Genomic DNA, 27,561 nt, shown 5'->3' with positions numbered 1-27,561 from the left:
CCCAGCAGCTGGCAGCCACTGGTGCACACGTGGAACATCTCAGCTGGATTTTGCCAGGTTCCTTGTCTGCACAGAAGTGTGTCTGCTGCTGAGATGTGGGTGGTTTTGGCACTTGTACTTATCCGTGAGGTCAATCAAGGTGTGTTACTGTAAGAGATGACTGTAAATAGTGTTTGCTGCGCAGCCTCATCTCAGAGACAGGTTTTGCAGTATTCTGCACCTTCTCCCTGGTTTGTAAAGGTTTGTTTCAACCAGATGTGAACTGTTCGATGCTGCAGCGCAATTTCCTTCCTTGGGGGTGGGTGAAGCCCCAGCGAAGTACTTTGGCCTTCTGTGTCTGGGCTGTTGAGATGTTACTTGAAAGAATTGGGTGGATTTGAGGATTGGGCTTCCTGAGAGAGAGTAGTGTAGCATAGATTTGATTAACATTGAAGTTGAGGGCATCTACTCCCGTGATGTACTTTTGGTCAGGATTGCATCATCGAAGCTGATCTCCCCTACACGTAATGTGTTTCTGTCCATCCTGGGAAGCAGTTTTTGATCAAAGAGTATTCGAATCAGGTGAAACCCAACAAAAAGAAGCTTTCCAAGAATGGTCTAACATCTAATGGTTGCACCAGTTACTTGGGCTACTGCATTTTCCAGTAGAAGGACACCAACAGAAGTCATAAGTAACACCCCTTCCTATCCCCCTGATTTTTTTACAAGTACTTCTTTGAGCTTCCCTTTAGGATTTACTTAGTGAAGAAGTTGGGGTTAGCAGTGCTATGAAATATCTGACCTGAGGACAGAGCTGACTGATCTGGGAAACGCTGAAAGAACTTCAATATTTAAACAGAACCAATTGGTGATGCTATAAAAAGAAAACTTGCAGTACAGATAAACTTGAGTTTCTCTTGGGACATGATCTCTGCAAATTAATGCTTTTACACATCTGCTCACCTCAGGGCCCTCCAGCTCTTAAGTGCTAGGAGATGGCTCCATTTTTAGCAGTTATATTTAGAAAACAAGGTGGGGGTGAGGAGTGGAGTGTTGTAACTAGTAATGGAAATTATCAGTTGTTGAGAATGGCCTCTTCTGAAGCCATCTGTCCTAGGCACAACAGGTGCCCAACTTCTATGTTTTTGGAGAGTTTCCTTCATGAAAGAAGTTTGGTGTCTTTGTGGCCAGGTGGCACTGAGTAGATGAGAAGATAGCTGCTTGCTCTTGTGCGGGAGTTGAGCTCTTGACAATAATGTCCTCTTCCTATATCTCACCCCTTCTTCCAGCAAAGTGCTGGCTGGTCTTGGGAGGGGAGACAGGGATCTTTCACTGCTCTGGGAGGCTCAGAGAGCTTTTTTAGGTCATACAAGAGCTCTTTAAGACTGCTGAAATGTGTTGTGCTAAAAGCAGCATAAGAGCCAATATTGAATGGAGGAGATACAAAAATGTCTGGGGCCTCCTTTACTGCTTTAGGGAGTAACTTATGTTTTTGTTGGAATTATCTGTCTAGATCTCTTCCTCCATGCTGTAAGTCGCTACCTGGGTTTGATGAAAAACACATTTGTGCTGAGGTTTGCTGGTTGTCTCTCTTTTTTTCCCCCCGCTCTCTCAGGCACCCCGCTCTGTTTCGTGCTCCCGGCTCGGCGCTGTGCAGCCAGCCCTGCGCGTCGTGCCGCGTGCGAGGCTCGCACGCTCGGCAGGGGTGGCTGCCACAAGCAAGCAGGAGCGGGGCAGGGGGCTGTGTTTCTCCCCTGGCACTCCGCAAACCCAGGGAAGACGGGCCACTGTTAGTGACACCCCGGGAGAGCGGTGTCCTGCAGACTTCAGGCGCCGTTGTGGCCGTGGGTAGTGACCGCGTTACTCCTGCCTGCTCGTGCCAGTAAGGCAGTGCTACAGCGTGGGCAGAATGCGTTTGGCAACCTTCATAGTGGAGGCACAAACTCCCGTGTGCATTAAATTTCTGAGGCCTTAAATGCCAGAGGGGAGAGAGCAGCCTGCTTCAAGGGGAGGTGTGTGGTTCAGATCCGTGGTGGATCCATCTAGTTGCCACCTGTAAGCTCTGCTGCCGGCCTTATTTCCGAAGTGCTGACCATAGGAGGCGAGTGATATGCTTGGAGACAGGAGCTAGGTAGTGCTTTCCAGGCTTTATGCCTGGTTTTTCGATAGAGGAAAAATCGGGCTAAAACCACTTGGAGTAGAAGGTATTAAATGTAGTGGAGGGACACTAGAATGGCCTTTATTGCCTTTTGGGGATCTCTGAACCTCAGTAAACTTTAAATATATTTCAATTTCACAAGCATGGTGTTTTTTTCCCTGAGGCAACTGTGTAGATTTGTTGCACTTCAGATCACTTGATATTGCGCCCATAATCACACTGATCCATCCCTGGGATGCTGTCAGGGTGTGTAAATGGGGAAGAAAAAGGACATTCTTTTGACAGGTTGTTTCTGGCCCCACGGAGCTGCCAGATGCATGGCATGCGGTGTTCAGGAGCTTATAGCTGGAGCTGGTGCTAGGCTGTGCCAGGTCCTCCATCCTACCGAAGAGTGGGTGTTGCATGCCACTTTGAGAGGCGCCTGATTGCTCCTGCAAAGCGTTCTGCGTGCTGCATCCTTAAGCAGAGGACATAGTCTTGGGTTTGGGTAGGAGGTACTGTTGAACCTGCTTTTATTTCCTAAGCATCTGGAGGGGGGACGCTGGGGGAAGAAAATAGCAAGGCTTTAAATGAAGGCTTTATCAGGAAAATTTCATTAATGTTTTCTGCTTTTATAAATACATATGTGAAAGTCTGGGGGGGGGGGAGGGAAGCGTCTTAATTCTTTAAGTGTCTTTAAATATATCTAGGCACCCAGATTTGTGTGATTCATTTATATTGCCCATGATTCATAAAATTGAATTTTATTCAGGCAAGGTCTGGTGACGTTCTTGTGGGCTTATTGACAGTAGATACATTTGAGATGATCCTACAAGGGGATGGTGTTACTAGATTAATAAACCAGGCTTGTGTTTAAAAAAACAGAGCAACACTTGCCATTATTAACGTCTGAAGTCCAGCCATGCCGTGAGCCCCCTGTGCGAGGACGTGACTCGCTGACATGCCTTGGCAAAACGCGTATTTGACATCTGCTACTGCAAATATTTTGCCTTCTGAGAAGCTGGCTTCAACAATGAGTGATATCCGGAACTTTGGGGTATACAGTTTCCTGTGTATTTGCTACCTTGGCTGCTCTGCTACAGCCTGACACTGAACTTGGACCAGGGCTTCCTCAACAGCTTGTGTTGGGTTATACCTGGCTTTCCTTTGGCCATTCAGTCTCAGTTTAACCAGTGGAACTGATGATGTGTGGTAGAAGCGGTATCAATTTAGCTTACCCATCACTGGCTATGGAGAGTGAAAGCAACTATTTTTGGTTTGTGGAAAAACATCTGATTATTGTACTGTGGTTTTTTTTTTCTGCCTCCTCTTCTGTCAGAGACAAAATACTTAACTGTAATTTTGATGTTTCCATTTGTCTTCCATGCCTCAAGTTCCTTGCATAGAAAGGAACTGTTTTGGGTTTTGCCAGATAAGTAACTGAAGCGCTTGTTAAATAATTTTTCTTACAATTTCTCTGAAAGTTACTTGCTTTGATAGGCTCTAATGGGTGTCCTTTCTAATATTGTCTCTATTGCTGTTGGGACATGCCTTTTTTCTCAGCACCTGATACTTTTTGATGAACACTCTTGACATCTGTATGCATCTCTTACATTATAAAGTATGGATTTCTTAGTGAAAACTAATTTGTTTTAAATGTAATGCAAGAAGTGTTTTGCTTAACTTAGAGGGGTTTGAATAGTCCTTTCTGAAGTCAGTGGCCAGAATTCCCATTTTACTTCTGTCCTCCAGTGAAGCTGGCATGGTGGAGCACTGCTGTTGACTGCCAACCCTGCCATCCCCAACAGGAATGAGCTCTGGGTGTGAAGAGGAAAACCAAATCTCAGTAGTGCTGCTGGACTGAAAACTAGCAATGGTATATGCAGAGTTCTGCAAGTTTATGTCACTTTCTTAGGTTAGATTGAATTAGATTCTTCTCTGAGCAAGTTGTAAATAGTTAGGGTGTTGTCCTTGAGGAGATGGAAAGACATCACACCCACCTGCAAAAGGCTGGTGTCAGAGAAATATTATCCTGAAGGTTAGCATAGCTGTAGCTGGCACAAAGTGTATTTATTGTTCTGGGGCCATGGAATACCAATTACACATCTTGGCGTGCAGTGATATTTGCAGAAGCGTTAAGTGTTGACCTGACACATGCTGTTAATTTAAAATAAAGCAGCACTTCCCTCTCATTTTAAAAGAGAAACATCATAAAGAAACACATGATTGGGGGGGAACAAAGAAGTGATTGATTTGATTTGAAGGTGTAACGTTCCATGTAAAGTAAATAGTCCTAAATGAGTGATTGCACCCTGGTCTTTAAGGCTTGGGGGGGAATTTTTGCTCTTGGCTTTCAGTGTGGGAACGGTTATGATAAATCTGACTGATAATGGAAACCTCACTTGTAAATTCATGACACTGGGAGGTCCAGCTATGGGAGGAGAAGCAGTGCTTTGGAGAGTTGGTGCTGCTCATGCATGGCATCATGAACTTTCTATTTCTTCAATTTGAACATGAAACTGGCAATTTTAGAAACTGAAAAAGGTTTTTTACCAGCAGTGGTCTCCAAATATCTTACTGAGTGAGGCTCCCATAGCCATGTGCCCATCATGAAAAGGCTTCTGTGTTGAACTGTACCCTGACAGCTCCCGTGGTGGCTGTCTGACCGCATCCGAGGGGGAACACGCTGCCAGAGCCCAAGGCTTGCCTGAGGCATGCTGGCACCCCGCGCAGGTGGAGTCTTTCTGCTTCATTACTATTAACAAGGAATAATCAGCAGGCATCTGTCTGTGCGGTAGGAAGCGAGGTTTTGTTATGGAGAGGTGATGGTACAGCCAACCAAGAGCGTGGTCCTTTTCTGGAGCTCATAAACATGCCGTCCCTCTGGACGAGTAAACCACCAAGCAAAAAACATGTATGTGGTATTCTTCATCATGTCATGCCTTGATCATTATTGTCTTCTGTCCTAAGTGTTAAATTGTTCTTCCATCTTCATGCACCTGCAAAGGACCTTGCAGTAGCCCATTTCTCCCTCAGCCAGCAGGGTCAGGGACAATTTCTGTTGGCCCAGAGCGATGGTTACAGCTTGTGGCGTTGTGGAAGGAGAAGATACACTTTTTGGTGTTAACCCTTTTCCTGACAGGGTTGGAGTGAGGGGTGGTAATGTGATGCACTTGTTGGAGCTGAAGGTCATCCCTCTGTGGATGCCAGTCTCTAAACAGGCAAAAGGACAGGAGGAGTGTCCCTTTACAGTCACCAGCTATTAGAGCAGCATGGCTGTGCTGTAGCACTGTTGAATCCCTCCCTTCCTCTCTTGGTACATCAGTGTTGAAGACTGTCCCCACACATGCGAATTTGTGTCCGCTGGTGGCCTGGACAGGAGCACAGCAGCAGAGTCACTTCTTGGGAAAGCTGCTTCTCATCCCTGTGGGTGCTGCTGGGCATACTGCTGCTTGCTGCAGTCGAGGCTGATGGCACCTCCTTAACTGCATGGGTTACCTGGTTCAGTGCCCTGGAGCAGATTTGTCATCGCCTATGTCATACTTGCTAGTGTAAAGTGGTTTGTTAGAGCTGAGCTCCAACAGCTCCAAACACATACTTCGTGTAAGACCACGGGCTGCTCCTGGTCCGGAGCTGCGCAGGTGTCCCTCTGGGATGGCAGGAGCTTGAGATGGGAAGCCACGACAGCATGGGTCGCCTTTGCTGTGGTTGATGGTGACCATGCAGTTCTGCAGGTGCCTGGCAGAGCACCCGCAGTGGGGGAGCACAAAACTGCTGCTTTTTAATTAGGGCAGGAGGGGAGGCAGCATGCTGCTCTGCAGAGCCACCCTCCAAAGCCAACATGGAACCTCAGAAAAGAGAGGGAATAAAGGGCTGACACAGCCGCAAATGAAGGCTTCCGCCTTTATTAAATCCCAGTGTTTGTTGACGCGTAAAACCAAAATGAAACACATGCTTAAACTTCCCCCTGTGCCTTCCCCAAAATCTGCCTCTCCTGTTCTTCTGGAGGATTTTTTTCAACTGTGACAGAAGCATATTTTTTCTGGCACATGCAGAGATTTTTAATGCAGGCAGGACGAATGGAATGATTTATTTCATTAACGAGTGACTTGTATAGCTCCTCAGTGCGTCATCTGAAATTTAACCATGTTCCTCACTTAAAACGCTTATTTTCCTCATTCTCTAGGTAACAATTCCTCATTTTCCACTTTTTTTTTTTTGTTCTGTTTAGTGGCATTGGAAGCACTTAACTTACTTCACAGCACAGTAGAGTTTTGGAAAAAAAAAAAAACAAGAATTGCTAGAAGCTAGTCTTCCCTATTTGTATATTTACAAAATTGAAATACACACAGTTGAATTAACAGGCCAGGCTAAACAAAATATCAAAGATCTTCTGAAACTCTGCTTCAGAGAGACAGATCTTCAGCTTGAACAAATTTATTACCACCTTCATCCAATGTATCAAGAAAAATATAGCTTCTTCATTTGCAAAATGGCATAATCATAGTTTGTTTCATACTATAAAGGCTCTTCATAATTTTTTTTTTTCCTCAGGACAGGAATAGGGAATTTTAAGAGCAGATGTGAATTCGAGGTTACTTCTCAAATTCCAATTTTTTCTTCTCTTCAGCTTCCTTGGGTATGTTATTTTATTTTGCATGGAGGGATTCCTACCCTACACCTCCATGTCTTTCCTCTTTTCACATGCTTTCATGTGAATTCATTCTGCCTCTGCTGCCAGCCAGTGCTTTCTTCACATATGCTTTACAGAGCTTGCTGGGTGGAGAAAAGGTTTAGCACCAGGAATGTATAAAAAAAGAATAAAAAGGCATAGTTGAAATATAAAATGTTCATATGGGGGAGCATAAAAACATTCAAAACTGCACCAGCAAAAGCTGGGAACAAAGCTTCACTGCTTTTTACTTAGGCACAGCACAGTTGTGGGTACAGATGGAAATGCATAAATGAAGGAAACCTGGAAAGAAATGTAAATGCTCTAAGTTTAAAGATGAAATCATTATCACATTAGTCAAAAAAAAAAAGACTGAGAAACAACTTGCTAAAGTAAAAAGCTTTTGTGCATATATCAGAGGCAGTAAAACTGCAGGTGAATGATGCTGACGTATGAATGGAGGGACCAAGGACAGGCATAGTAGAACAGGTGGATGTGATCCCTGCATGTGCCATCCCCAAGGGTTGCATTTCTCAAGTCATTGTTTAAATTAAATTAAAAGTGTTAGTCGACATGACTGCATTTCAAAGAGACTCTGGTAGGATCTGTTCCTTCAGACTAGTAAACATAATAAAAATAACTAACACCTGTAGAATCTGTAAGAATTAATGGAGAAGTATCATCTGTTTGCAGAAGAGGCACATTTCAATTCTATCTGCTGGTTTCCTCTTCTCTCTTCTCTCATTTTCAGAAGTTAGTGAAGCTGGAGAGAGGCAAACAGCATGCTTTTCAAGGTTTTGGTGAGATTGCTCACCAAGTGCCACAGGAAAAAAAAAAAAAAAAAAAGCAAAAAACAAAACAAAACAAAAAAAACAACCAACCCTAAGCTATCATGGTATGAGAAAGTTCCAGTCCTGGATTAGTGACTGCTTAGCGGGTAGGAAACCAAGCGGTCAGGTTTCACAACATCACAGAAGTCTCACAGGGATTTGCTTCAAGATTTCCACCGTTGAGCAGCAATAACGGATCTGTAAAGGGAAGGAGGAAAGGCTGGGTTATGGGCTTGGCTGGCTTTGTCTTCAGAGGGCTGCCGGGACCAGAGAAAACACCAAGCAGCTACAGAGGGATCCAGCAATCCTGGGTGGCTGGGCAGCACAAAGGCAAAGGAAGCCTGGTCTAGCAGGGGGTAAGATAATGCTCTTCAGTCGTATTTTATTCTTGCTCTCCACCCTGTGCTGGGGACAGCTCTCTGAGTCAGTGCTGCTTGCAAAACACCCTGAAGTCATTACTGACAGCCTAGAGCTCAGGCCTTAGAAATGGTCAGGAAGGGAAATAGAGGTGGAGGAAGTTTTGGATGGAGAACAAAGCATCCCTGTTGTACTGTTGCTGCCAGACCACCTGGCCTGAGCGTGCAGCTGGGGTGTCCCCGTGTGCCTGCTTCGAGGGATGTTCACGTGCTACTAACGGTGCCAGGCAAGTTGAACAAGAGAGTCAAAGGTATGGAAAAGCTGCTGTGCAAGGAAGGATTGGAACAAGCAGGATTCAGCTTGGAAAAGCAATGAGTGAGGAAAGGAGGGTGTTAGGAGAGATGTTGCAATCATGGACACTGTGCAGAAAATGAAGGCAGAAGGATTACTGTCGGTGCGATTGAGTTCCCTGGTGTGAAGCGGAGAGAGGTGGGGTTGTTTCTGCACTGTGTGTAATTGCAGAATTCATTGCCTCGGGCTGTTTGGGAAATGTGAGTGGTTTCAAGAAGCAATTAAACAAATGGGCAGAGGATGGGCATTGGGACAGCTGATGACACAGCTTTTTTGGAAGCTGTGTGCATTTACTGGAAAAAAATATATTCATACGTTTGTCCATACTTATGTGGTTTCTCTGTGTCTATGCTGTCGGTCACTATAGGAGACAGGTAAGGGTTTGACTGATATTTTTTTGTTTAACAAGGTGAAGACACTTGTTAGCACTCTTAAGGTAAATCTCCTGTGGGTTGTGGAAATGGGGATGTATGGTGTTATCTGCTAGGGCACTGCTGGCTGCAACTCCCCGGGTGTATGGCAGTGGCTGGGATGTGAGAGAAGGCAGGACTTCTACACTCTTCTGTACTTCGATGATTAAGACCTGAGTGCAGTGAGATACTTGGACAATAAAAGTAAAGCGTAAGAGTGTGTGGGCAGGATATAATTCCCTGACTGCCTTGAAGATACTGCATCACTCACTCGTTCTCTGCCCAGGATTATTTTACCCCCTGAGGACTTGGTGTGTGGGGTTAGCCAGCCTGCCAGCCAGCGCTGCACCCACAGCTGCATCAGCCTCTAGGTTTTGAGAAGGCAGCAGCTATTTGTTTAAGTATTTTTATAGATTGGGGGGATTTTATTTTTTTGTCTTTTCTTTCTTAGTACTCGTAGCTGACACCCTATTCTTTGTGGATGTGGTAAGTTTCCATCACCTCCAGAAGAGCATATTTGTACTAACTGCTGCAGTACAGAAATGCACGCAAGTGACTTAGCTAAAGGTGTGGAATGAGAGCACCACTTGTGGGCTATCCTACCTTGCCTGGAAGAGCAGCTGCCTTCCCACTCAGCAGAAAAGTTTTGATTGCAAAATGCTTGAGAGGGATTTCATGTTAGGACACTGCTTGTGCAAATAAAATAAAATCATATCATGTGAAGTAGTAGTAATGATTAAACTGAACTGCAGTGAACCCCATGTGAACAAAAAGTGTTTGAAGTGTTGTGGCCCTGGTAAAATGTACTTGCTTGCCGACCTTACTTTGCCATCTTACAAATCAAAGGAAGATAACAATTCATGTTGTAGCAGCACACAGAGTCATCGAAGGCGGGGATCACGTGCTGAGTGCTGAAGGTGAGTTTTCCAGGTTCCTTTGTGTGGCCTGGGAAGGAGAGGTATTGCAACTTGTTGGGCATCCTCTGCTGTGTGGCATCGGGAGGAGCATCCCAGCAGGAATTTGCAGTGAGCTGTAAGGGTGGTTCCACCACGATGAACCTGCCACTCCCCTAGATTATCCTAGCAGTGGGAAACAAAAGCTGATGGAACTGAGATGTGCCTGCTATCACTTCCATCTGGAAACCCATCAGGAGAGGCTTCTGAAGTCAAAAGCATGGCAGTGTCTTCCACAGCCTGGAGCGAAGAGCTCTGTTCTGCAGGGTGGTGGGCAGCCGGGCACCTCCTGTAGTGTGGAGGCTCTGTCCTGCCCACGCAGAGGATCTTGGTTCAGTAGACCCTCATGTTGTGTGAAGAAGTACAGCATGAATAAAGTCAGGTCGGGGTCTGCACGAAGTGTGGTCAGAGGGAGGTGTGTCAGCATTTTGTACTAAGTTGGCACTGGACAACTCTATTTTGGTGTTTCTCTTGCTCTCAATTTGTAAAACATTGCTGTCCAGGTGTGGTTTGCCTGCAGAGCCTCTGACAGCATGGAGGCTGACACAGTGGTGCTTTCCCCTTTAGCAAATGGCTTTTGCAGTCTCCTGCCTTCACATGGCCCTTTCTGTTCCCAAGGGCACCGGGCAGACACCGAGCCAGCTGGCCCACCGGGGTCCCCAGCTGCAGAGGGGACCAGCAGAGAGGAGGGGGGAGAGTGTCTTGCAGAGACCACAGCAGAAGAGGAGCTGTAAACAGCACAAGAACTGTAAACAGTTAACAGGGTTAACTACAGGCAGAAGAGAGCACAGCGATGTCCTGCATCCTATCCTGACACCCCTCTTCCCCAGACTGCTGTATTTTTGCATCTGAAACCATTCTGGACAAAAAGGCTTTGGTGTGCCTCTCTAGCGCTTGCGTCTCAAGCAAATGAAAAGTGAGACGGTCTGTGGAGGTAGGGGAAATTACTTCAATAAAAACTAGAATTACTTGTGCCTCTAGGATTTAAATTTTTTTTTCTTAGTTTATGAAGTGGAGGTAGAAGAATGTTTACTTTGTAAGTAGGCTGCTCTGTGAGGAATCAGGATGAGTTCCTTAATAGAGTTAAAAGAAAATATAAGTCGTCAGCATTAGGATGCTTTAATAATTTAGTATTTAATCCTATGAACGGTAGCATTTGTAATTTAGGTTATGTGTATTGACTCAGAGTTCCTGCAAAAGCAAGCTACTTCTTGAATTGTATAACACTGTGATACCTCCCTTTCTCTTGCTGCATTTCCTTGGTTGAGTGAAGCTATAAAGTCTAAAATACATTTGTCTATTTTGTGAAGATCTGTGGATTAAGATATATGTTATAAAGCATCTTTTCATATGACTCACTCTAAAAAAGCAGGGAGTCTTCTTTGCTGTTGCAGTTCAGAAAGAGTGCATAAATCGCTCAAGAACAGACAGTGAGATATTTCCCTAGGAAAAGTTAGCTTTTTCTTTCCTTTCCCTGTTTGTTGTGTTAAGCATCAGCACTGGGAATTTTCCTTGAGAGTATTGCTGGTGTATCCACTGCTCAGAGCCTTCTCCATGGAGAAAGCTGTTGGTCTGGTGGGAGCATAGAGCAGGCAGCCTGCAAACTGGTTCCTGCTTTAGCTGAGAGTAGATTTCAAAGGTTTTGAGTGGGCATTTAAGCGTTTAAAAGGCTTATGTGGTGTTAATGGCTTTTCTGCTGGCCCTTCCATGCCTGGGTGACAGCTTTTGTTGGACCGTGGGCCTTATCTGAGGAATTACTTGCTCATCCCCAGCACCACACAGTTCTTCCATAATAGATTTTTTTTCCCCTCTTTTTTTGCAGGTGTTTCTTGAACTCTTCAGTGCGTCACAGAACTGTTGTGTTTTGGGGTATCCTGCTTAAATCCTCAGAAGAAAACCTGCCAACAGCCAAAAATGACCTGAGTTGGAGAGCTGCTGCTTTATCCCCAGGTAGTACGTTGGTAGCTCAGTGGCTTCTCAATACCAGAGCTTAGCACAGCTTGCTTTCAGCAAGTTGCTCATGGAGGGAGTTGTCACTAGGGTCTCTCTAGGATGGGTAGTGATCTGCATGCTTGTCTCCTGAGGAGCACTGGGACACCTGGACTGCTCCCATGTTCATGGATGCATCCCGGAGCAGCCACATGGGGAAGTGAGCATCTGCACTCCTGCTGTTGAATTGCCCCCTTTTATAACATTTTGGGAGCTGGAGGTGTCTGCTTATATGAGGCAGTGCAAAAGAAGACAGGCAATACTGCACGACAGGGTCTGCCTTTACTTTCTCCAGGGGTAACACACGTTGAGTAATGTTAATCAGAGTGCATTTATGAACCCAAACAATCAAATCCTACTGTGGATTACTTGACTCCCAGCAGCTGTTGAGTGAGGCTTCTCGTTGGGCGTGCATTCAGCCCGCAGCAGGCTTGCAGGAATTCCCTGTGAAGTCATCAAGTGTGTTAGTACCAGGCTGGTGGAGCTCCTGATGGTCATGAACTCCCAACTTTTATCTCAACAGTTACAGGCCTCATTATGTGCTTCATTCGTGTTCATGCCTATGGTCAAGTGGAAGCTCAGTTCTGGAAATGCTAGTGGTGGGATATGGATACTGGCTGACTGGGATGGGAGGTGAAGGAAAGAAAAGTGCAGAGTTAAGCGGCCACGGTTATGATACTGGCTGTGTTAAGCTTGACTGTCACCTGTGGAAGGGAATAGAAAAAAGGTTTGAGTGGGAGTGGCCTCAGATCACTGTTACATAGCATGCAATGGCCAATAGCCAGCTCAAGTCTTTCCCTTTGATGTTTGAGGTGGTAGACTTGGAAATGAGATCTTTAAACAGCCTGAAATTTTAAAAATGCCCCTATGTTCTCCCTCTCCCCTCCCACTGCCCACACACTGATGTTTATAACTTTACATATATATATGCATGCCTGTGCATGCAGCCCTGACTGAGATGTGTTCCTTTCTCCCAGGACCAGCTTCCTGTCCCGTGTTCAGTGTCCCATTTGGATGCACCATACACTATGGTTCACATCAATGTGTTGAAAAAATTAATGTGTGTTCTTGTGGTGATACTGGTAGCGCTGACAGTTTGCCTGTGGAGAGAGACGAGAAGAAGCTACTACGTTCCTTTCAAGACCGAGAATGATGATTTGCAGGTTCACAGGACTTTGGAAAAATGGAACCCACTTAAATCACAGGGCCTTTTCCATGAAGTGGACAGTGAATTGGGTCAGATACCCAAAACACGGTTTGGTAACCACGACAAAATAAAAGGCAGCATCTCTGGAACAGCAGAAAAGTCCAAGAAAGCAGCAGACTCTGTGAAAGTATGGGATAAGGACAGTTCATCCAGAAATCTCATACCCAGGTTGCAGAAGGTCAGGAAAAACTACCTGTCCATGAACAAGTACAATGTGACTTACAATGGTAAGAGGAATGCTGCTAAACTCAGCCCAGAGAAGCTGCTCTGCCAGCTACGGGACAGGGTGAATGTGACCATGATACAGGGATCAGATGGTCCTTTTGATACCTCTGAATGGCAGAAATACTTACCAGGGAAAAGCCTCAATGAAACAGTGGGCCGCCTGGGTACCTGTGCTGTCGTGTCCTCAGCAGGGTCTCTGAAATCATCTCATTTGGGACAAGAAATAGGTTTGTATCTTTCTATTAGCATAAAGTCAAATAACATTGTTTTATAACTTACACTGAACAGAAGTAACCTAGTCTCATGCTCTTAACATTGTCTCTGGTGTGGTCACAAAGGTGTTTGAAAGAAGTTGAAATATTATCCTTAAACTTCTTCTAAAGTTAGTGAACATTACAGCCTAGGAGGAGATGGGAGGAATGATCAGATGCTCTCTTCCTCTCAGAATGTACACACCACACAGTGTAGGCTGCCTTATCATACCCTAGATCACAGTGCCTGTGAGCCTTAGACCTTGAGCAGACCAAAATGGGCAAGCCCCAAGGGAATAGAAGGATTGGGTTGAGCTGAAAGGACAACATATATGCAGGTAGTTGTGTTCCAGCTAGTCCTTTCCATTTTCATGGTCACTTTGGCATCACTAGTGGGTAGCACTTATACTGGATACCAGAGAGAGGTCTTGGTTCCCCAAGTGTTTGTTTCTTGAGAGGTTTTGCAGTGGGTTGAGTAATGCCAGTGTGCTCATTGCACAGTGAATGGTTAGAAAATTTTTCATTCAGAAAGACTTCTTCAGAGAAGTAAAAGGAAACACTGAAAGGGGAAAAAACCCACAGGACACAGGCCTGAGCAATCTGCTGTAGTTGACCCAGCATTAAGCGGGAGGGGCTGGGCACAGACAATCTTCAGAGGTCCCTTCCAACCTCTGTGATGCCGTAATTCTTGCTCATGGCTTTCCAAAGGGGCACACCTTCATCCTGAACCGTAAGGCAGTGGCTGAGTTTGAGTGGCCCAGAAGACCATGGAAAAACTTCACAGGGCTTTATTACTTCACAGGGCTTTATTATCACTTCTTTAGACAAAGTTTGGTGATGCTTTTCACAGTTTTATTTCACCATATTTATCTGATGTTGATGCATTAATTAATAAATGCTGAAGCTTTAGTCTTGTACCGTGGATTGTAAAGAAGCATGTTTTGATACCAAAGCATTTTATATCTTTTAAGAAAGCAGCATGCAGGGGAAACCAGTGTTCCAGCCTTCAACTGAGGATTTTGTGCCTGGCAGAAAATTCTCCTGTGCCTGGCCGGCAGTTCCCTCAGCTTTCTTCATTATTTGTTGTTTGAGGCTCAGTTAAAATTCCCACTTTGCAGCTTCACTGAAGGAGAAGGTTTAAAGCCTAGTTTTTTCTCCAGTGGAAATTGTTTTCAGACTTTGGTGTGTTCATAAGTTGTTTGTTGGATCAGGTCTCTCTGGCCTGCAGTAAGCTGCAAGTAGCCTTCATCCTCTGAAAGAAGTAGATGGATAGCTTTTAATACATTGTTCATGGGCAGCTTAGGCAAAGACTTCAGAATCATAGTCCCTGGATGCTCATGGGAGGGGCAGGGGTTTGTTCTGGTGTTTGCTCAGAAGTTCTCCCCTAAACTCCTCAGTGCTCCACAGGACGGGTAGGTAGGCGCTAGAATGAAGTTGAACAGTCTGAAGTGTGTTAAAATGCTATGAAAAATGATGCAGTGAAAAAGATAGTGGCGGTATGAACCAGGATGGCATTGCCTTCTGGTAAAAATTATAGGTGGGTGTTGGTTGATGTAATTATTTCCGCCTCTTAGGAGTGTTTGAGGCTGGGTGGGTCAAGACTTGGGAAGCCAATTCTGACTTTTCCTTTGAGTACCTGTTTTGGCTTGTTTAGGTGTCTCTTGAAGTTCAGTAGCTAAAGGTTTCCGCAGAAGTGACCTTCTGGTGAACACCTTCCCCTGGCACTGCTGGCTTGTGTTCAGGAGCGTCTCTGTTAGACTCCAGCATGATGATAAAACTGCTCGCTGCTCTGTAAGGAGACCCTCTCGAGACCTGGGGGTGGTGTTTATGGAGTGCTATAATGCAGTCCGTGCAAGCCCTGCATTCAGTGTCAGAGCAGCCAAGAAATGCAATGGGCTGTGCTCTGGCTGCGGCACAGCTGAAAGGGCGTCAGACATGGAAAGCTATGTCATTGTTCCTACAGTCCGTCCCCAAAACTGAAGCACCAGTTTGTTCCAGATCCCAAGGGATGGATGCTGGAAAGGCCACTGTGCAGTGTGCCCAAGGCAAAGGCCATTAAACCCCGCTGGTGTCCCTGGCTTACTTTCCCCACACCTGGATTGCAGGCTCCAACCTTCCTGCTCAGGCAGTCATCTCTGCTAGTGATTCTGCAGAGTTTTGGGCACTCACAGCCTTGAGCTGGGCAGAGTGACTATCAAAGGATTCAGGAGTATTCAGTATATTCATCTACATTTTTTTTTTCCCAGTTTTGACCTCACATATTTCCATGTAGGAAAAGCTGTGGTTTTGTTGGAGGAAAGTGCCAAAAAGGTACTAAATCTGACAGGCTTAAAATGAAGTAAATATTTGTTCTGTGTAATCACATTAAGATATCAAATGAGCAATTAGTCAGTGTATGGGAGGCTGGCAGAGCAGAACAGGGAGAAGTTTGTAAACAATCAGCTCTTATCTTACTGGGCTCTTGGTGTTATTGGAGGTTATGAATTGCCAGCGAAAAATCTGATACCAAGTGCAGCACAACCACCTGGAGATAGAGTGCTTCAGAGAGCCAGCCACTCTGCCTGTGCAGTCATTAAACACCCTTTTAAAATGCAAATTTGGGGGATAATAACACTTGGTGTCTGGCTGAAGTTATATGGGGAAATTACAACCCTGTACTCCATTGATGCAAGGTAGGATGTGGAGTTAAGGGTCTGTAGTGGTAACTACAGAGCTGCTTCTTAGCGTGGACTTATTTTTTATCAGCAACATCACCTTTCTGGGTTTTGTGTGTTCTTTGGAAGGATTCTAAACAAGATCCACTTGTCTTTGAGAATATAGTAGCTGAGAAACTAATCTTCGCTGCTAGTGATTACTGATACTCCAGCACTGATTGTGAGAACATCCCTGCTTTCAAGAAAATCATCTCAAAAAGACAACCAGGCAAGCCCTTCTGCGCTGGCCGGGGCCTCGGCGGTTCCCCACAGACCTGCCGTGAGCAGTGGTCGTGTGGCCTCAGCACAAAGGCAGGGAAGTTGGTCCTGCTTCTCTAACTCAATGCCCCTGATCATACAAAAGGTTTCCTGTCCAAATCAAGCCAGTAGGTATGGAGAAGCCATGGTGCCAGGGTGACGGGCACGAACACCCTCTGTGCCACAGCAGCAGCCTGGCTCTGTGGCATTACAGCAGCGTGGCTGGCTGTGCCGAGGCAGAGGAGGGTGCTGGAGGAATGCTGTGCTGTCTCAAGAGATGATGCCAGCAGAGGAAAATGCAATGAATCCCAAGGCATGTAACAAGCCATGCCTGTTAAATGCACAGCAGTGGTTTTATTTCTGTAATGTGGGAGGTACACTGGCAGGCTGAAGCCAGCTTTGTTTTCCACTGTGGTTATTATACATGTTTCTCAGGCTGGTCAACCTCCAGGCTGCGAGAAAGGGCACTGGCTCGCTGTTATTTCCTAGTTCCTTAATTTGCAGCCAGCCACATGGTAGATTAATTGTATATTGGTCTTATCTCCTGGTAAAGTGGAAAGAAGAGGGAGAGGGAGAGAGATGCTGCGTTCCTCCATGCAGAGCAAATGCTAGGGCTGTGCTCTCAGCCTGCCAGCATATTGTAGTTTTAACAAGTGGATTTTTAAAAGTGTATTGATAATGAAGTTAGACTAACAACTTCTTCCACAGCATCTGGCTTAGTACTTACAGTTGTTACGTGGGAAAGCAGGGACTAGTCAGATTGTATTAGAAATACAGATGTATAACATATTACACGTCTCTTCTATTATTCAAAAAACAGTTACTAGTTCACAGATTTTCACTCTGTTTTGCTTTCAGACAGCCATGATGCCGTCTTACGATTCAATGGGGCTCCTATCAAGGGGTTTCAAGAAGATGTGGGGCAAAAGACAACAATTCGTCTTGTGAACTCCCAGGTAGGTCTGACAAAACGTGTGCCAAATGGGCCAAGTGTGGCAGAGCTGCGTGCCTCCCCTGTGCTGCCTGGGAGCTGGGCGCAGGCTGAAGTAACAACATCCACAGGGCCTCTGTGTTCATCTGCTGCTGGGAGGTCTTTAAAATGAAGCTGGGGAGAATAGGGCTTTCTGTGTGATTTCTCCTGTCCCTAGCAGATAGCCATAAGGTGGAATGTCTTGCCTTATAACGGGGGACAGTTGGTAAATCTGAGGTTACTGCAGTTAAACTAGCATGTGCCAAACTAAGCCTGCAGTAGCCTGCTTGCGATTTATGGCAGGCACAAGGTAATTTGATTTTTGTCTTGGCTTGAAGCCTCTTGGTACAGGAAGACCAGCTGCCTGCTTGCTGCTGTGCTTTGGGAGCATGAGGCAGGAGCAGCACTGCAGCTCAGCTAACACTGCTCAGCAAACTGAGGTGTGCCAAGAGATGAGTTCTGCCAGCCCCAGAGATGGGTATGAAGAATGGAGGAAGTTTACTTGTTTTTTAATAAAAGAACAATACCTCTTTTCTGCCCAGGGATGTCACAGTCTCTGTAGATGACACAGTAACCAGGGTTGTTAAATGACTGAACACAATAGGCAAAGAACCCACCTTTAAAGCTGTAGTCTGCATGCAGCCAGGAGAGGGTAAGGACTTGGGTGGGTGACTTGGAGTGGACATGACTTCATTACAGAGCATAGCAGAAAGTACCTTTTAATGCAAGGCATCACATAACGAGTTAAATTCTCCTTGACTGAGAACTCTTTCTGTGTATGAGGCTGTCCCTCTGCTGATTTTCTTTGGGCTTCAATCAGCTTTGAAGCAGACTCTCAGTGGTTAGGAAGCATGTCTGGCAATATGTTAGCAGGGTTAGTAAGCTACCCATTCAGGAGCAGTAAGACTCACAACAGACTGTCACTGCTCTTAGGTACATCTTGGAGAGTGTTTGCACCCTGCATCCATATAGCTGTTACCCTTTGTGTTTGTCCAGTCTGGTGGGAGAAGTTTTCAAGTGTAGTCATGCAGAGAGAAGAGGAAATCAGAGTGACATGTGATGGTGAGAGAATGGAGGGGGGCAGTAAAATACCAAATAGGCCAAAAGTCGTCGGATGGAAGACCTGGCATCACAGTGCAGAGTATGAGCACCTCCTCACCAAGGAAGAGGGGGAGGAGGCTGCAGGCACATGAAGACTGGGGGGGTAATTGGGGACTGAGGTGTAGCTTTTGTGCTCCAGAGCTGAGAAGGCAGTTTCCTTTCCTCACGCCAAAGATAAGATTTATAGGCCTGGAGTTTTCTCATCTGCTCCTGTCTGAGGGGTCCAGGGTGTTGCTGTGTCACGAGGTTTTAAGTTTCTCAAAGCAACAGCAGGAGCTTGGTCATGCTCTCAAAGGCAAGATGTGGAGCTAGCTTTTAGCCAGCTTCCCTAGTTCATTTTGTGTGTCTTCTGAACCATGTTCTTGCTTCTCATGCGAATGCTGTTGCTGCTTCTTTCTGCTCTTGGGTTTTGCCTTCTCCCCTGGCTACTGTGCTCTGTTCTGCTTGCTGTGTCTCAATTCCCCTGCGTTAAACCACCAGTCAGATGTGGGGCAGTTAGTCCTTTTTGTACCAACCTAGTTTTAGCAGACATGTCTGGCTGCTGACGTCATTCTTCCTCTCCATTTTTAAATCTTTCCCTTCTGTGTGTATTCTTATGATGTCAGATGCATGTTATCACCTAAGAACACTTTCTCTGGAGGATGTGCTCATTGCCAAATTTACTGTGATACAAAGTCATTTACCAGCAAAAACATGTATGTGACCTGTGTGATACCATGGTTATTATAGTGCTTCTGTTCTCCATGCACATCAGCCTGCAGCCATGGGTGACGTTTGTCATCTGCCACCATTCCCTTTGAATGGAGACACCAGCTGAGAAAATGTCAGTTACAGGGAGAGCAAAATTGTTGCAGATTTTAGAGGCTAAAATCAACTTAAAATGCAACATTGATCTAGCTGCTGAACAGGACAAAAAGATGCTCTCCATATGAATAGTGCAGGAGTCTCTCTTCTGAAGTTTCTAAGCTGAACAGCTCTAATTGTAGTCCCTGTTATCTTCAGCGATCACTGGTTTGGGAGCCTGGTTTTCCTCTGTGTTTTTATTTGCACTTTTAATGCTTCAGTGCTGTTCTAGTCATGACGACATCATTTTAACCTTCTTGTTCGTGGGGTTGCCGGATCACATTTTGTTCTCAGCTTGCTGCTGAAGCTGTGTCTTGCCTTTCAGAGAGCTCTTGCTGGCATCGGGCACTGGCTGGACAAACTGTAATTTGTTCTTGTTCTGGGTTTGGCTTTTCTGACGTTACAAGTGGTCACTGGGAACAGTGGTGAGCCTGTGGCTTGGCTGCTCTTATTTTGGCTCTTACGATTGATCCATCCTCAGTCCATTCCCAAAATGAAGAAAATGGAATCTTCTGAATCTAATCTGTCAAAACTAGTCTGTATTGAGTAGTATCCCTTTGGCATGTGTGGCCAGCAGCCCTAAGTTGCTTAGTAATTATTTTAAGATATTTTTCTGTAATTTGATGACCAGTCTCTAGCACATATGTGGGGGTGGATGGTTTTAATAGTAGAGTGGGGTATCTGGTACATCTGTGTGCATAGGGAAAGATTTACAGATTGATACTGGTGGGAGGAGGAGATATTTGGGGTTCTCAGATCTGAGGATAGTCTTGTAGGTCCACAGGCTTGGTAGTTGTTCTAAATAAAGAAATTCTTTAACATTGCCTTGCTTATTTTCTTAGACTTTCACAGGTTCATCAGCACTGCTTCCTTTAATGGCATGTTTTTCTGCATTTGTGTGTAAGGCATCGATTTGCCCTGGGAAAGCAGTCACATCTTGCGAAAATAAGGGCTGAAGAGTGTGCGGGGGGCATGCCAGTGTCACTCTGTAGGACACAGCTCCTTTCTGCAGAGCTGACCAAGGACCAGAGTACATTGTTCTTCCCAGACCTTGTTTACAGTTCTCCTTGTCTGGCTTCTCTCTGTCATGGAGAGCACTCTCTGCTTTGGCTACGTTTGCTGTTACTGGCTCTAACAAGTCTGCAGGGAGGAAGAGAAAGGAGATAGCACATCAGTGAAATAGAGTAAGATTGTGATGGGAAAGGGGAGCATGTTTAGATTACAGGGCATTGACTGCGGTAGCCAGAGAGAAGGAACTTGTTTTGATACAGTCAATAAACATATCAGAAGGGTAGGGGCTGTATTAGCAAGGTACTTTCTAAACAGTGAATTGGCTAAAGAACAAATTAATTACGAAATCAGTTAACTAATTAGGATCAAAAAGCTGGGCAAGAGAAATAAGTCATGTAGCAATTTAAATTAATTTAACTACTTAAAAATAATCAGTTGCTATTAAACAGAACAACTAGGCACTAGAAGTATAAGGGGAGCCAGATTCCTCCATCAAACGGGTTAAGTGACGGATAGATAACTACTCCTGCCAAGAGCCAGCTGTGTGGTGTGGGAAAGGAAGCTGCAAACACCTTGGGGCTGTGGAGGTGCTTCCCACCTGGTTTCTCACCCCTTTACTTTTGTGCCTGTCACAGCTCTCTAGGGGTCTGTGTGCCTCTGCCAACTTGCATGGCTTTGCTTGGCTGACCTTTGCTTTCTCTAATGCTCAGTCTCTCTCGAGTCCTCCTTTCATGTGTTTCACATCAGAAAAGTTCCTGAAAGATTTCTAGCCTTTAAGTAGAAACGATGAAATTAAACTAAAGCACCTGCTTTCCTTGCCCTATTCCAGGCCCATTGCAGTGCCCTATCCCACTTGTATGTGGCTAAGGGGATGTCTGGTGCCACCGGCCGTGCCCTCTCCTTGCCTCTGCCGCTGGTGTCCACGGACCAGAGGCAGAAGTTCACACCTGCAGCGTTGCAAGGCTCCAGCTCACCAGTGGCCTAGATTTTTTAACTACTGTAAGGAAATGAAACCAGGCAGTACACGTGGTCAAGGCCAAAGCCTAATCCCACAGAGTTAAGAACAGATGCAAGGAAACCCTTTTTGCTTTTGGAATAATTTGCATCTGGGCTGGCCAGAGCATCCTTGTGCTCTTGTTACAGGGACAGCCAAGAAGGCAGCCTGCTGCTGGGGGCAGCCAGGATACTCAGGGATAAATTGGCTAGCTCTTAATTAGATCCATGGAGAAAATCAGGACAAACTGTAGCTGATATTTATGATGATGCTTTTCTTCAGCACATGTTTACAAGCCGTGCCTGTATGGGTTATGCCTTTGAGTGGGGAGGACAGGAGATCAGTCCCTGACTTGTTTGATTCTGACTGCTTTTTGCCACAGACCTGGGTTACCTTCAGGTGTCACAAGCTGTGATGGTTGTGTCCAGACTGTGGAGGGCAACTTCTCCATTTGAACCACCTGGTTTTGTTCGTTCAGGAGAGTGTCTGGTGGAACAGTCTCTCTCCACCAATCCTGGCTCTATCCCATGTGCTTTGCTGTTGTGGTGCTTTCCTTCTCGTTGCTGCCCTCAGGAGATTTAAAACCTCCCTTGCCTGAGCTGCATCCCCCTGCCCTGGAGAGGCGACGTGGGGCTCGGTGCAAGGCAGGGTCAGCTGCGGGTGCCGTGGTCTCTTGTCTCTTGCACCGATGGTGTCACAGCCACTTGTCCCAGCACCGAGCCCTGGCTGCCTGAGTTCATGCTGCTCAGGAGAAACCACCCACATGCAGACTTTTTGGGGGTCAAATGACTGTTCTTGACAAAGTCAACAGTGTGTATGGGTTAGGCTCTTCCTATCCTGGTGACTGGTGGCAGCAACTGATGTTCCCACCTGCTTCTGGTAGCTGTAGTGATGGTATCCATCATACAAGCTGGGCCACACTGCAGGTCCTGGCCTTATTTTATTATTGAAGATGGATAGAGAAAACCTTGTGAAGCATAATGGGAGTTTTTCATGCAACTCTCCACTAAATCCCATGCTGTTAGATAGGACTGGAGCGGGCATTGGAAGGACATCCCTGGGGCTGTGTCCTTGCCTGCATGCAGTGGGGTGGCTGTGGCTGTAGTCAGCTATGTTTTACTGTTTGGCTTCTTGCTAATTCCAACGGCATACTGTATATTATTGTTTTTGTTGTTATTCAAGCTTGTAACTGTTGAGGAGCAGCAGTTCCTGAGGGAAGCGCTATACAACACTGGAATCTTAATTGTCTGGGATCCAGCACCATATCATGCAGAGATTCATGAGGTAAGGCTGAATTTTCTGTAAATAAAATCAGGTTCATGTGCTTTGAGGTGCATCTGTTAACCCACTTCCTCCTAATGTGGGGAGTCACTCATTTTAAGGCCATTCTTGTTAACCTCTTCATTATCATGGATATATCCATATGTACTTCAGAGAGAATCCCATGCTTGGGTGCTCCTCGGAAAACGCTTGCCTGTTCCTGATCCCTGTGAAGGGCCTCTGGCCAAGTGTAACAGTTCACCACCTTTACTTTCCTATGGCCTGATGCCGCAGGGAGGAGGTCACTACTGGCCGCAGCAGTTGTCAGAGGATGATCTCCTCTTTCTGACAGTTGCTATAGGATTTGTTGATGGTTGATGCTTGGATATTTCAAGCACCAGTCAGACATGAGATATACTTGATGCACTATGAGCAGATTGGGAAACCCTATGAAGACCTTAGCAAATGTCTCCTCTGTCAGCTAGACTTTCACTTGTGGGTGTTGCAATCCCTCTAGCATTCACTTTTCATTTGAGTACAAAGGGGTGTTATTTGATAAGTGATGAGCTTTGGAGGCTCACAGTAAAAGCAGGTAGGAGTGAATAGTCCATTCTTTGCTCTTATTTTAAGATCTGTCTGTAACTGAGAGGTCTTTGCGTTCCTTTCTCTGAACTGCATTTCCTATTTTCTCACTGATGTTTATTCTTGTGTCTAGTCCCACACCTCCAGGAAACATGAAGGTGTATGTACAGCATGTTTAAGAGTCAGTAAGACACGATGGGATTTTTTTAGCATAGGGAAGAAAAATCTCAAAATTACTTTAAGACATAAATCCTTTGTAAGTGTTTTTTTCACTGAAAGGAGAAGTTTTAGGGTGCAAATCAGCTCAGCCTGGTTTAGGAGGCTGTGCTGGGGACACTTGCCTGCAGAATAGGATGCTTTGTACTCCAGCATGGAGAGAGGTTGGGGTCTATAACATTTAAGGCAGAGTTCTCAACATCATCTGCTATTGGGAGGGTGCAGAAAGAAATTATAGAAGATGTTGAACTTGAACTCTAATGGTTCTTCACTGAGATTTGTGTTTTCCCTGCTCTGTACACTGAATCAGGTTACCACCACAGTGACCTGAGGGGCAGATGAGGTGGTGGGGTCAGTGAGTGAGTATGTGTAGGTATAGCAGGACCTTTGCCCCCTGGCAGCAGCAGGTTCACTCATCCTCGTATGATGTGGTTACAGGAAAGAGTGGTCTAGAGTCTGACTTCCTGTTTCTGTTTTGCAGTGGTACAGAAAACCAGACTACAACTTTTTTGAAAGCTATAAGTCATATCGTAGTATACATCCAGAGCAGCCCTTCTATATCCTGAATCCAAAAATGCAGTGGCAACTCTGGGATATTCTGCAGGAGAATTCCCTGGAGCATATTCAGCCTAATCCACCATCATCAGGAATGCTCGGTAAGATAATTGCCCTCTAAACTTCTCGTTCAGTTTGCAGGCAGGAACTCTCCAGGATGCCCTTTTTCAAAGACAGCTACAGATTTATGGCGCTTATCAGAGTTGCTTTTTCAGGGTTTGTCTTATGCCAGAATTTAAGCTTCCTGTTTTTAAAGTAGCTCAGTAGTGTTAAAGTAATCAGTTTGCAGCACACCTCTGAAACAGCATTTAGAAACATGGCCTGGTTCCATGTGGAAACAAGAGTAGATTGCAACATCGAGATGGTCTCTAGGATTTTTAGCTTCTAGCACCAGAGCAGTTACCACAGGGTGCAAGAGGAAGGATATGGCTCCTGCGAGCTCAGATCTTGTCAGGGAAATAAATCTGGTTACTGCAGATGAAATCTAAGTGGTTGCCTGTTTATGCCTTCCATATATAAATATGGAAATACACATATATGTGTATATATGGAAATACACATATATATGTATATATGGAAAAAAAATATATATAGCTAAAGCCTTACTGGGATGGCTGGGAATGGTCAGACTGAATAATTTCCCTGAAAAGTTCAGTGATATTCCCCTCTATTCAGCTTGCTAACATCTTGTTTGTCAGCATTCTAAATCCAGACTCTTGATGAAGGGGCTCATTTTACATTCTGCTGTTGCAAAGCTTTTCCTTCTTACTGGAGAGCAGATCTCATGACCAGCTGAATAAAAAGGAGTGAACTTCTCAGGAAGTTCACATGTATTTGAAATCACAGCATAGACGTATGGTCGTGTTTGCCACGTGGATGTCCAACTGCCGTGCTTCAGCCCCTCCTCTGCTCCAGTCTCTGTTCCCATTGCTGCTGGGGCACAGACACCCTTCTACCTCTGCATAAACAGAGTCACTTCTTATTTTTGCCAGTCAGATGTCTAGTTTTCTTCCACAGCCTTGCTCTTGCCCAGCACCTATTACATCATTGCTGGGATATGTGCAGAATAACTGCATAACAGCATAGTCAATGACTTCAGCAGCAAAATTGTTGTTAACTGGAGTTAGGGGCTTGAGGGCAGGCACTGGGCCACATCAGGCAGCAAATTCCTCTGTGGCTTAACTTTGGGCCAAGTTACCTGCTTTGTTAAACAAGTCACCTTGCCAGACTGATGGGCACAGACGAGTTCCAGTTTGCAGCTCTGGGTTTCCTGGAAAGCCTGGATGAAAATTATCATTTGAAAAGGTGGATGAAAATGTGTTTAAAATGCACCTTAGTTAAACAAGTGGTTTCATGGATGTGTTCTTCTGATGTCTTGTAAACTGTGTTCCTCTGATCATGCATCATCCCTGATGTCTCAAATACTGCATGAATTTTCTGTGATATTATAAATTGGTTTTACTTCCCTAGTATATTCTTGCTATTTCTTGCACTTGGAAGAAAGGCTGCCAATATCTATGGTTTAGCTCTGCTCTGGTCAGGAATTTGGCAGGTCTGGGCCCAGCACTGGCCTGAACTTCATGTGTCTGTCAGGGGACGCGGGAGGGCAGCCACAGCCCTGCTGCAGGGCAGCTGGGGACCCTGCCGAGCAGGGGCTGCTCCCCCTCGGTGGGCCACCTCCAAGCACCATCCCTTTCACATCCCCAGTGTTCACAAAGAGGCAGATGGGGAAAAGGTGAAGGTCTCATGGCTGCTTACCCAAGCATGTTTGAGATGGACTGTCCGGATCAGTTAATTGTAGTGCATGGTTGGCAGGCGCCCAAGTTTCCACGAAGGTCGCGGAGAATGGTAGCGCTCTTAAAAATTGGCTTTTTGGCATGGTTGTCACTGTAAACAGTCTGCTATAATCAAGTCGATCATATGCTTTGCAAGAGAGGGCTTCAGAAAACAGACCTGTCTGGCCAGACTTGTTTTCTCCCCCTCTTGTCTGAACATTCAAAAATGAAACCATTCCCCTTGGATCTGGATGCTCCATGCTGACCTCCTGTCTTGCTGGAATATTTTGTCAGTTCTCTGGTTTGACATGGGGATATCTGCTTCCTTTCCCTCCCTAGGCATTGTGATCATGATGACGCTCTGTGATGAAGTGGACGTGTATGAATTTCTCCCTTCCAAGCGACAGACGGACATTTGCCACTATTACCAGAAGTTTCATGACCGTGCCTGTACCATGGGAGCTTACCACCCCCTCCTGTTTGAGAAAAACTTGGTGAAGCATATAAACCAGGGCACAGATGAGGACATCTATACTCATGGGAAAGTTACTTTGCCCGGCTTCCGAAACGTGCATTGCTAGCAGATTGGTTTTTAGTGTGTTTAGGAATTTTTCTTGACTGTCAAAGCACTTTTTAAATCAGGGTTGTCGGATTTGTTAGGTCTAAGCACTGGTGGGTTTTGACAGCTCTTCCATGTTGCAACACTTGCTCTTAGGACTTTGTTGCCTAACTTCTCCCAGCTGTAAGTTGGTGTTAATACATCGTGGTGTGTCCACGCAATATCTGCATGAGCCATTGCAATAAATGTGCTCCTGATGGAGCCAGGCTCATGCAGCAGGTGGATATCTCTGTTTTCATCTCAACCAATGCTATGGTGAATAGGAGGCACAGGAGATGCTTTCTAAGCAGAGATTGCACAAGTCAGGATCAAATGCTCAATATAGTTCACTTTGCTTCAAAGGGGTTATGGCAGCCAAAAACCTGGTCCGTTGAGACACAACAAAAATAATTTAAAACTTGTTCCCACAGTCCTAGGAATTCTTTCGAGCAGGACTGATTTATGGAAACACTTTCAAAGCTCTGTACTGATAAGCTAAACGCCTAGTCCAAAATACCTGATTTTATAAACAGTTTGTAAAATAACCATGACAACTTCTTTCAAGGTATAAGACTTGAGAAACCATTCAGGTGACATTTTTGTCAAAGGAAGAGGGAGGCAATTCATAATTCAGTGATTTTGCAAGACTTTTTAATCTTTTTACTTTTTTTTAATTGCTTAAAATAAATTTTAGTGAACATTTACTTCTTCAGTACAGTGCTGTGCTTGGTAAAGAAGTCTTATTTGAGGAATGTTTTGGGGAAGATGCTCCAAGGCACAAATGGGAGAACTCACTGGAAATCAGTACCTCTTTCCAGCGCTTTGCTGGTCTACCTTTGCAATTGTTGGCAGATTACTTGCTGGCTCATCTCCAGTAACAGAAGGAGCACATAGCTGCTGGTAGATGAGTTCCAGTTGATCTTGCAGCTGCTGTGTGCTTTTGCTGCATAGGTGGGGAGCAGATGCATTGCTGCCATACTTCGTGAGCAGTGGGGAGGGAGCGTATGCTCTGCTTCTCGTGATGAAACACAGGCAGAATTGAGGAGGGCACCTTTCTTCTACTTGAGGGGACTCTTCCTGTGGCAGCATGGTGGAAGTAGTAGCTCTGCAATCTCTGTAAATCAGTAAGAACACCTTCCCTTTCCTCTTCCGTACTGACGTGTTTCATGATGTCTGTAAAGAAAGCTTTTTCTTCTCCTGTTTTGAATAAATCCTGTGAAGTCATTGGCCTGTTCTTGCCTTGGTGAAACCAGTGTAAATGTCATTGCTTTGTGGCCCTGGACACTTGTACCAGCCTTGCACCTGCGCAGGCAGGGCCAGGAGGGAGCTGCTCACCTGCCCGTT

General features: G+C 45.4%; 1 protein-coding gene across 5 annotated transcripts in view; it reads left to right on the top strand.

Annotated features, from left to right (window-relative positions):
• Positions 1-27,441, top strand: part of ST6GAL1 (ST6 beta-galactoside alpha-2,6-sialyltransferase 1) — a 48,712-nt gene extending 21,271 nt beyond the window's left edge. For 4 of the 5 annotated variants that reach the window (XM_033001630.2, XM_033001632.2, XM_033001633.2 and 1 more), the window contains 6 exons: positions 11,512-11,639; positions 12,656-13,337; positions 17,171-17,268; positions 22,414-22,515; positions 23,771-23,945; positions 25,959-27,441. In XM_033001630.2, coding sequence (XP_032857521.1) covers positions 12,707-13,337; positions 17,171-17,268; positions 22,414-22,515; positions 23,771-23,945; positions 25,959-26,200 — 1,248 coding nt within the window. In that variant the 5' untranslated portion in view covers positions 11,512-11,639; positions 12,656-12,706 and the 3' untranslated portion in view covers positions 26,201-27,441. Of the gene's footprint in view, positions 1-11,511; positions 11,643-12,655; positions 13,338-17,170; positions 17,269-22,413; positions 22,516-23,770; positions 23,946-25,958 lie in introns of all 5 variants that reach the window. The other variant, XM_042799377.1, reaches the window with a different exon arrangement.
• Positions 27,442-27,561: the final 120 nt, after the last annotated feature.

The sequence above is a fragment of the Tyto alba genome, unplaced genomic scaffold (assembly GCF_018691265.1).
Source record: "Tyto alba isolate M040663 unplaced genomic scaffold, T.alba_DEE_v4.0 Super-Scaffold_10, whole genome shotgun sequence".
NCBI classification, from domain to species: Eukaryota; Metazoa; Chordata; class Aves; order Strigiformes; family Tytonidae; genus Tyto; species Tyto alba.
This window is presented reverse-complemented; position numbering and strand designations above follow the sequence as displayed.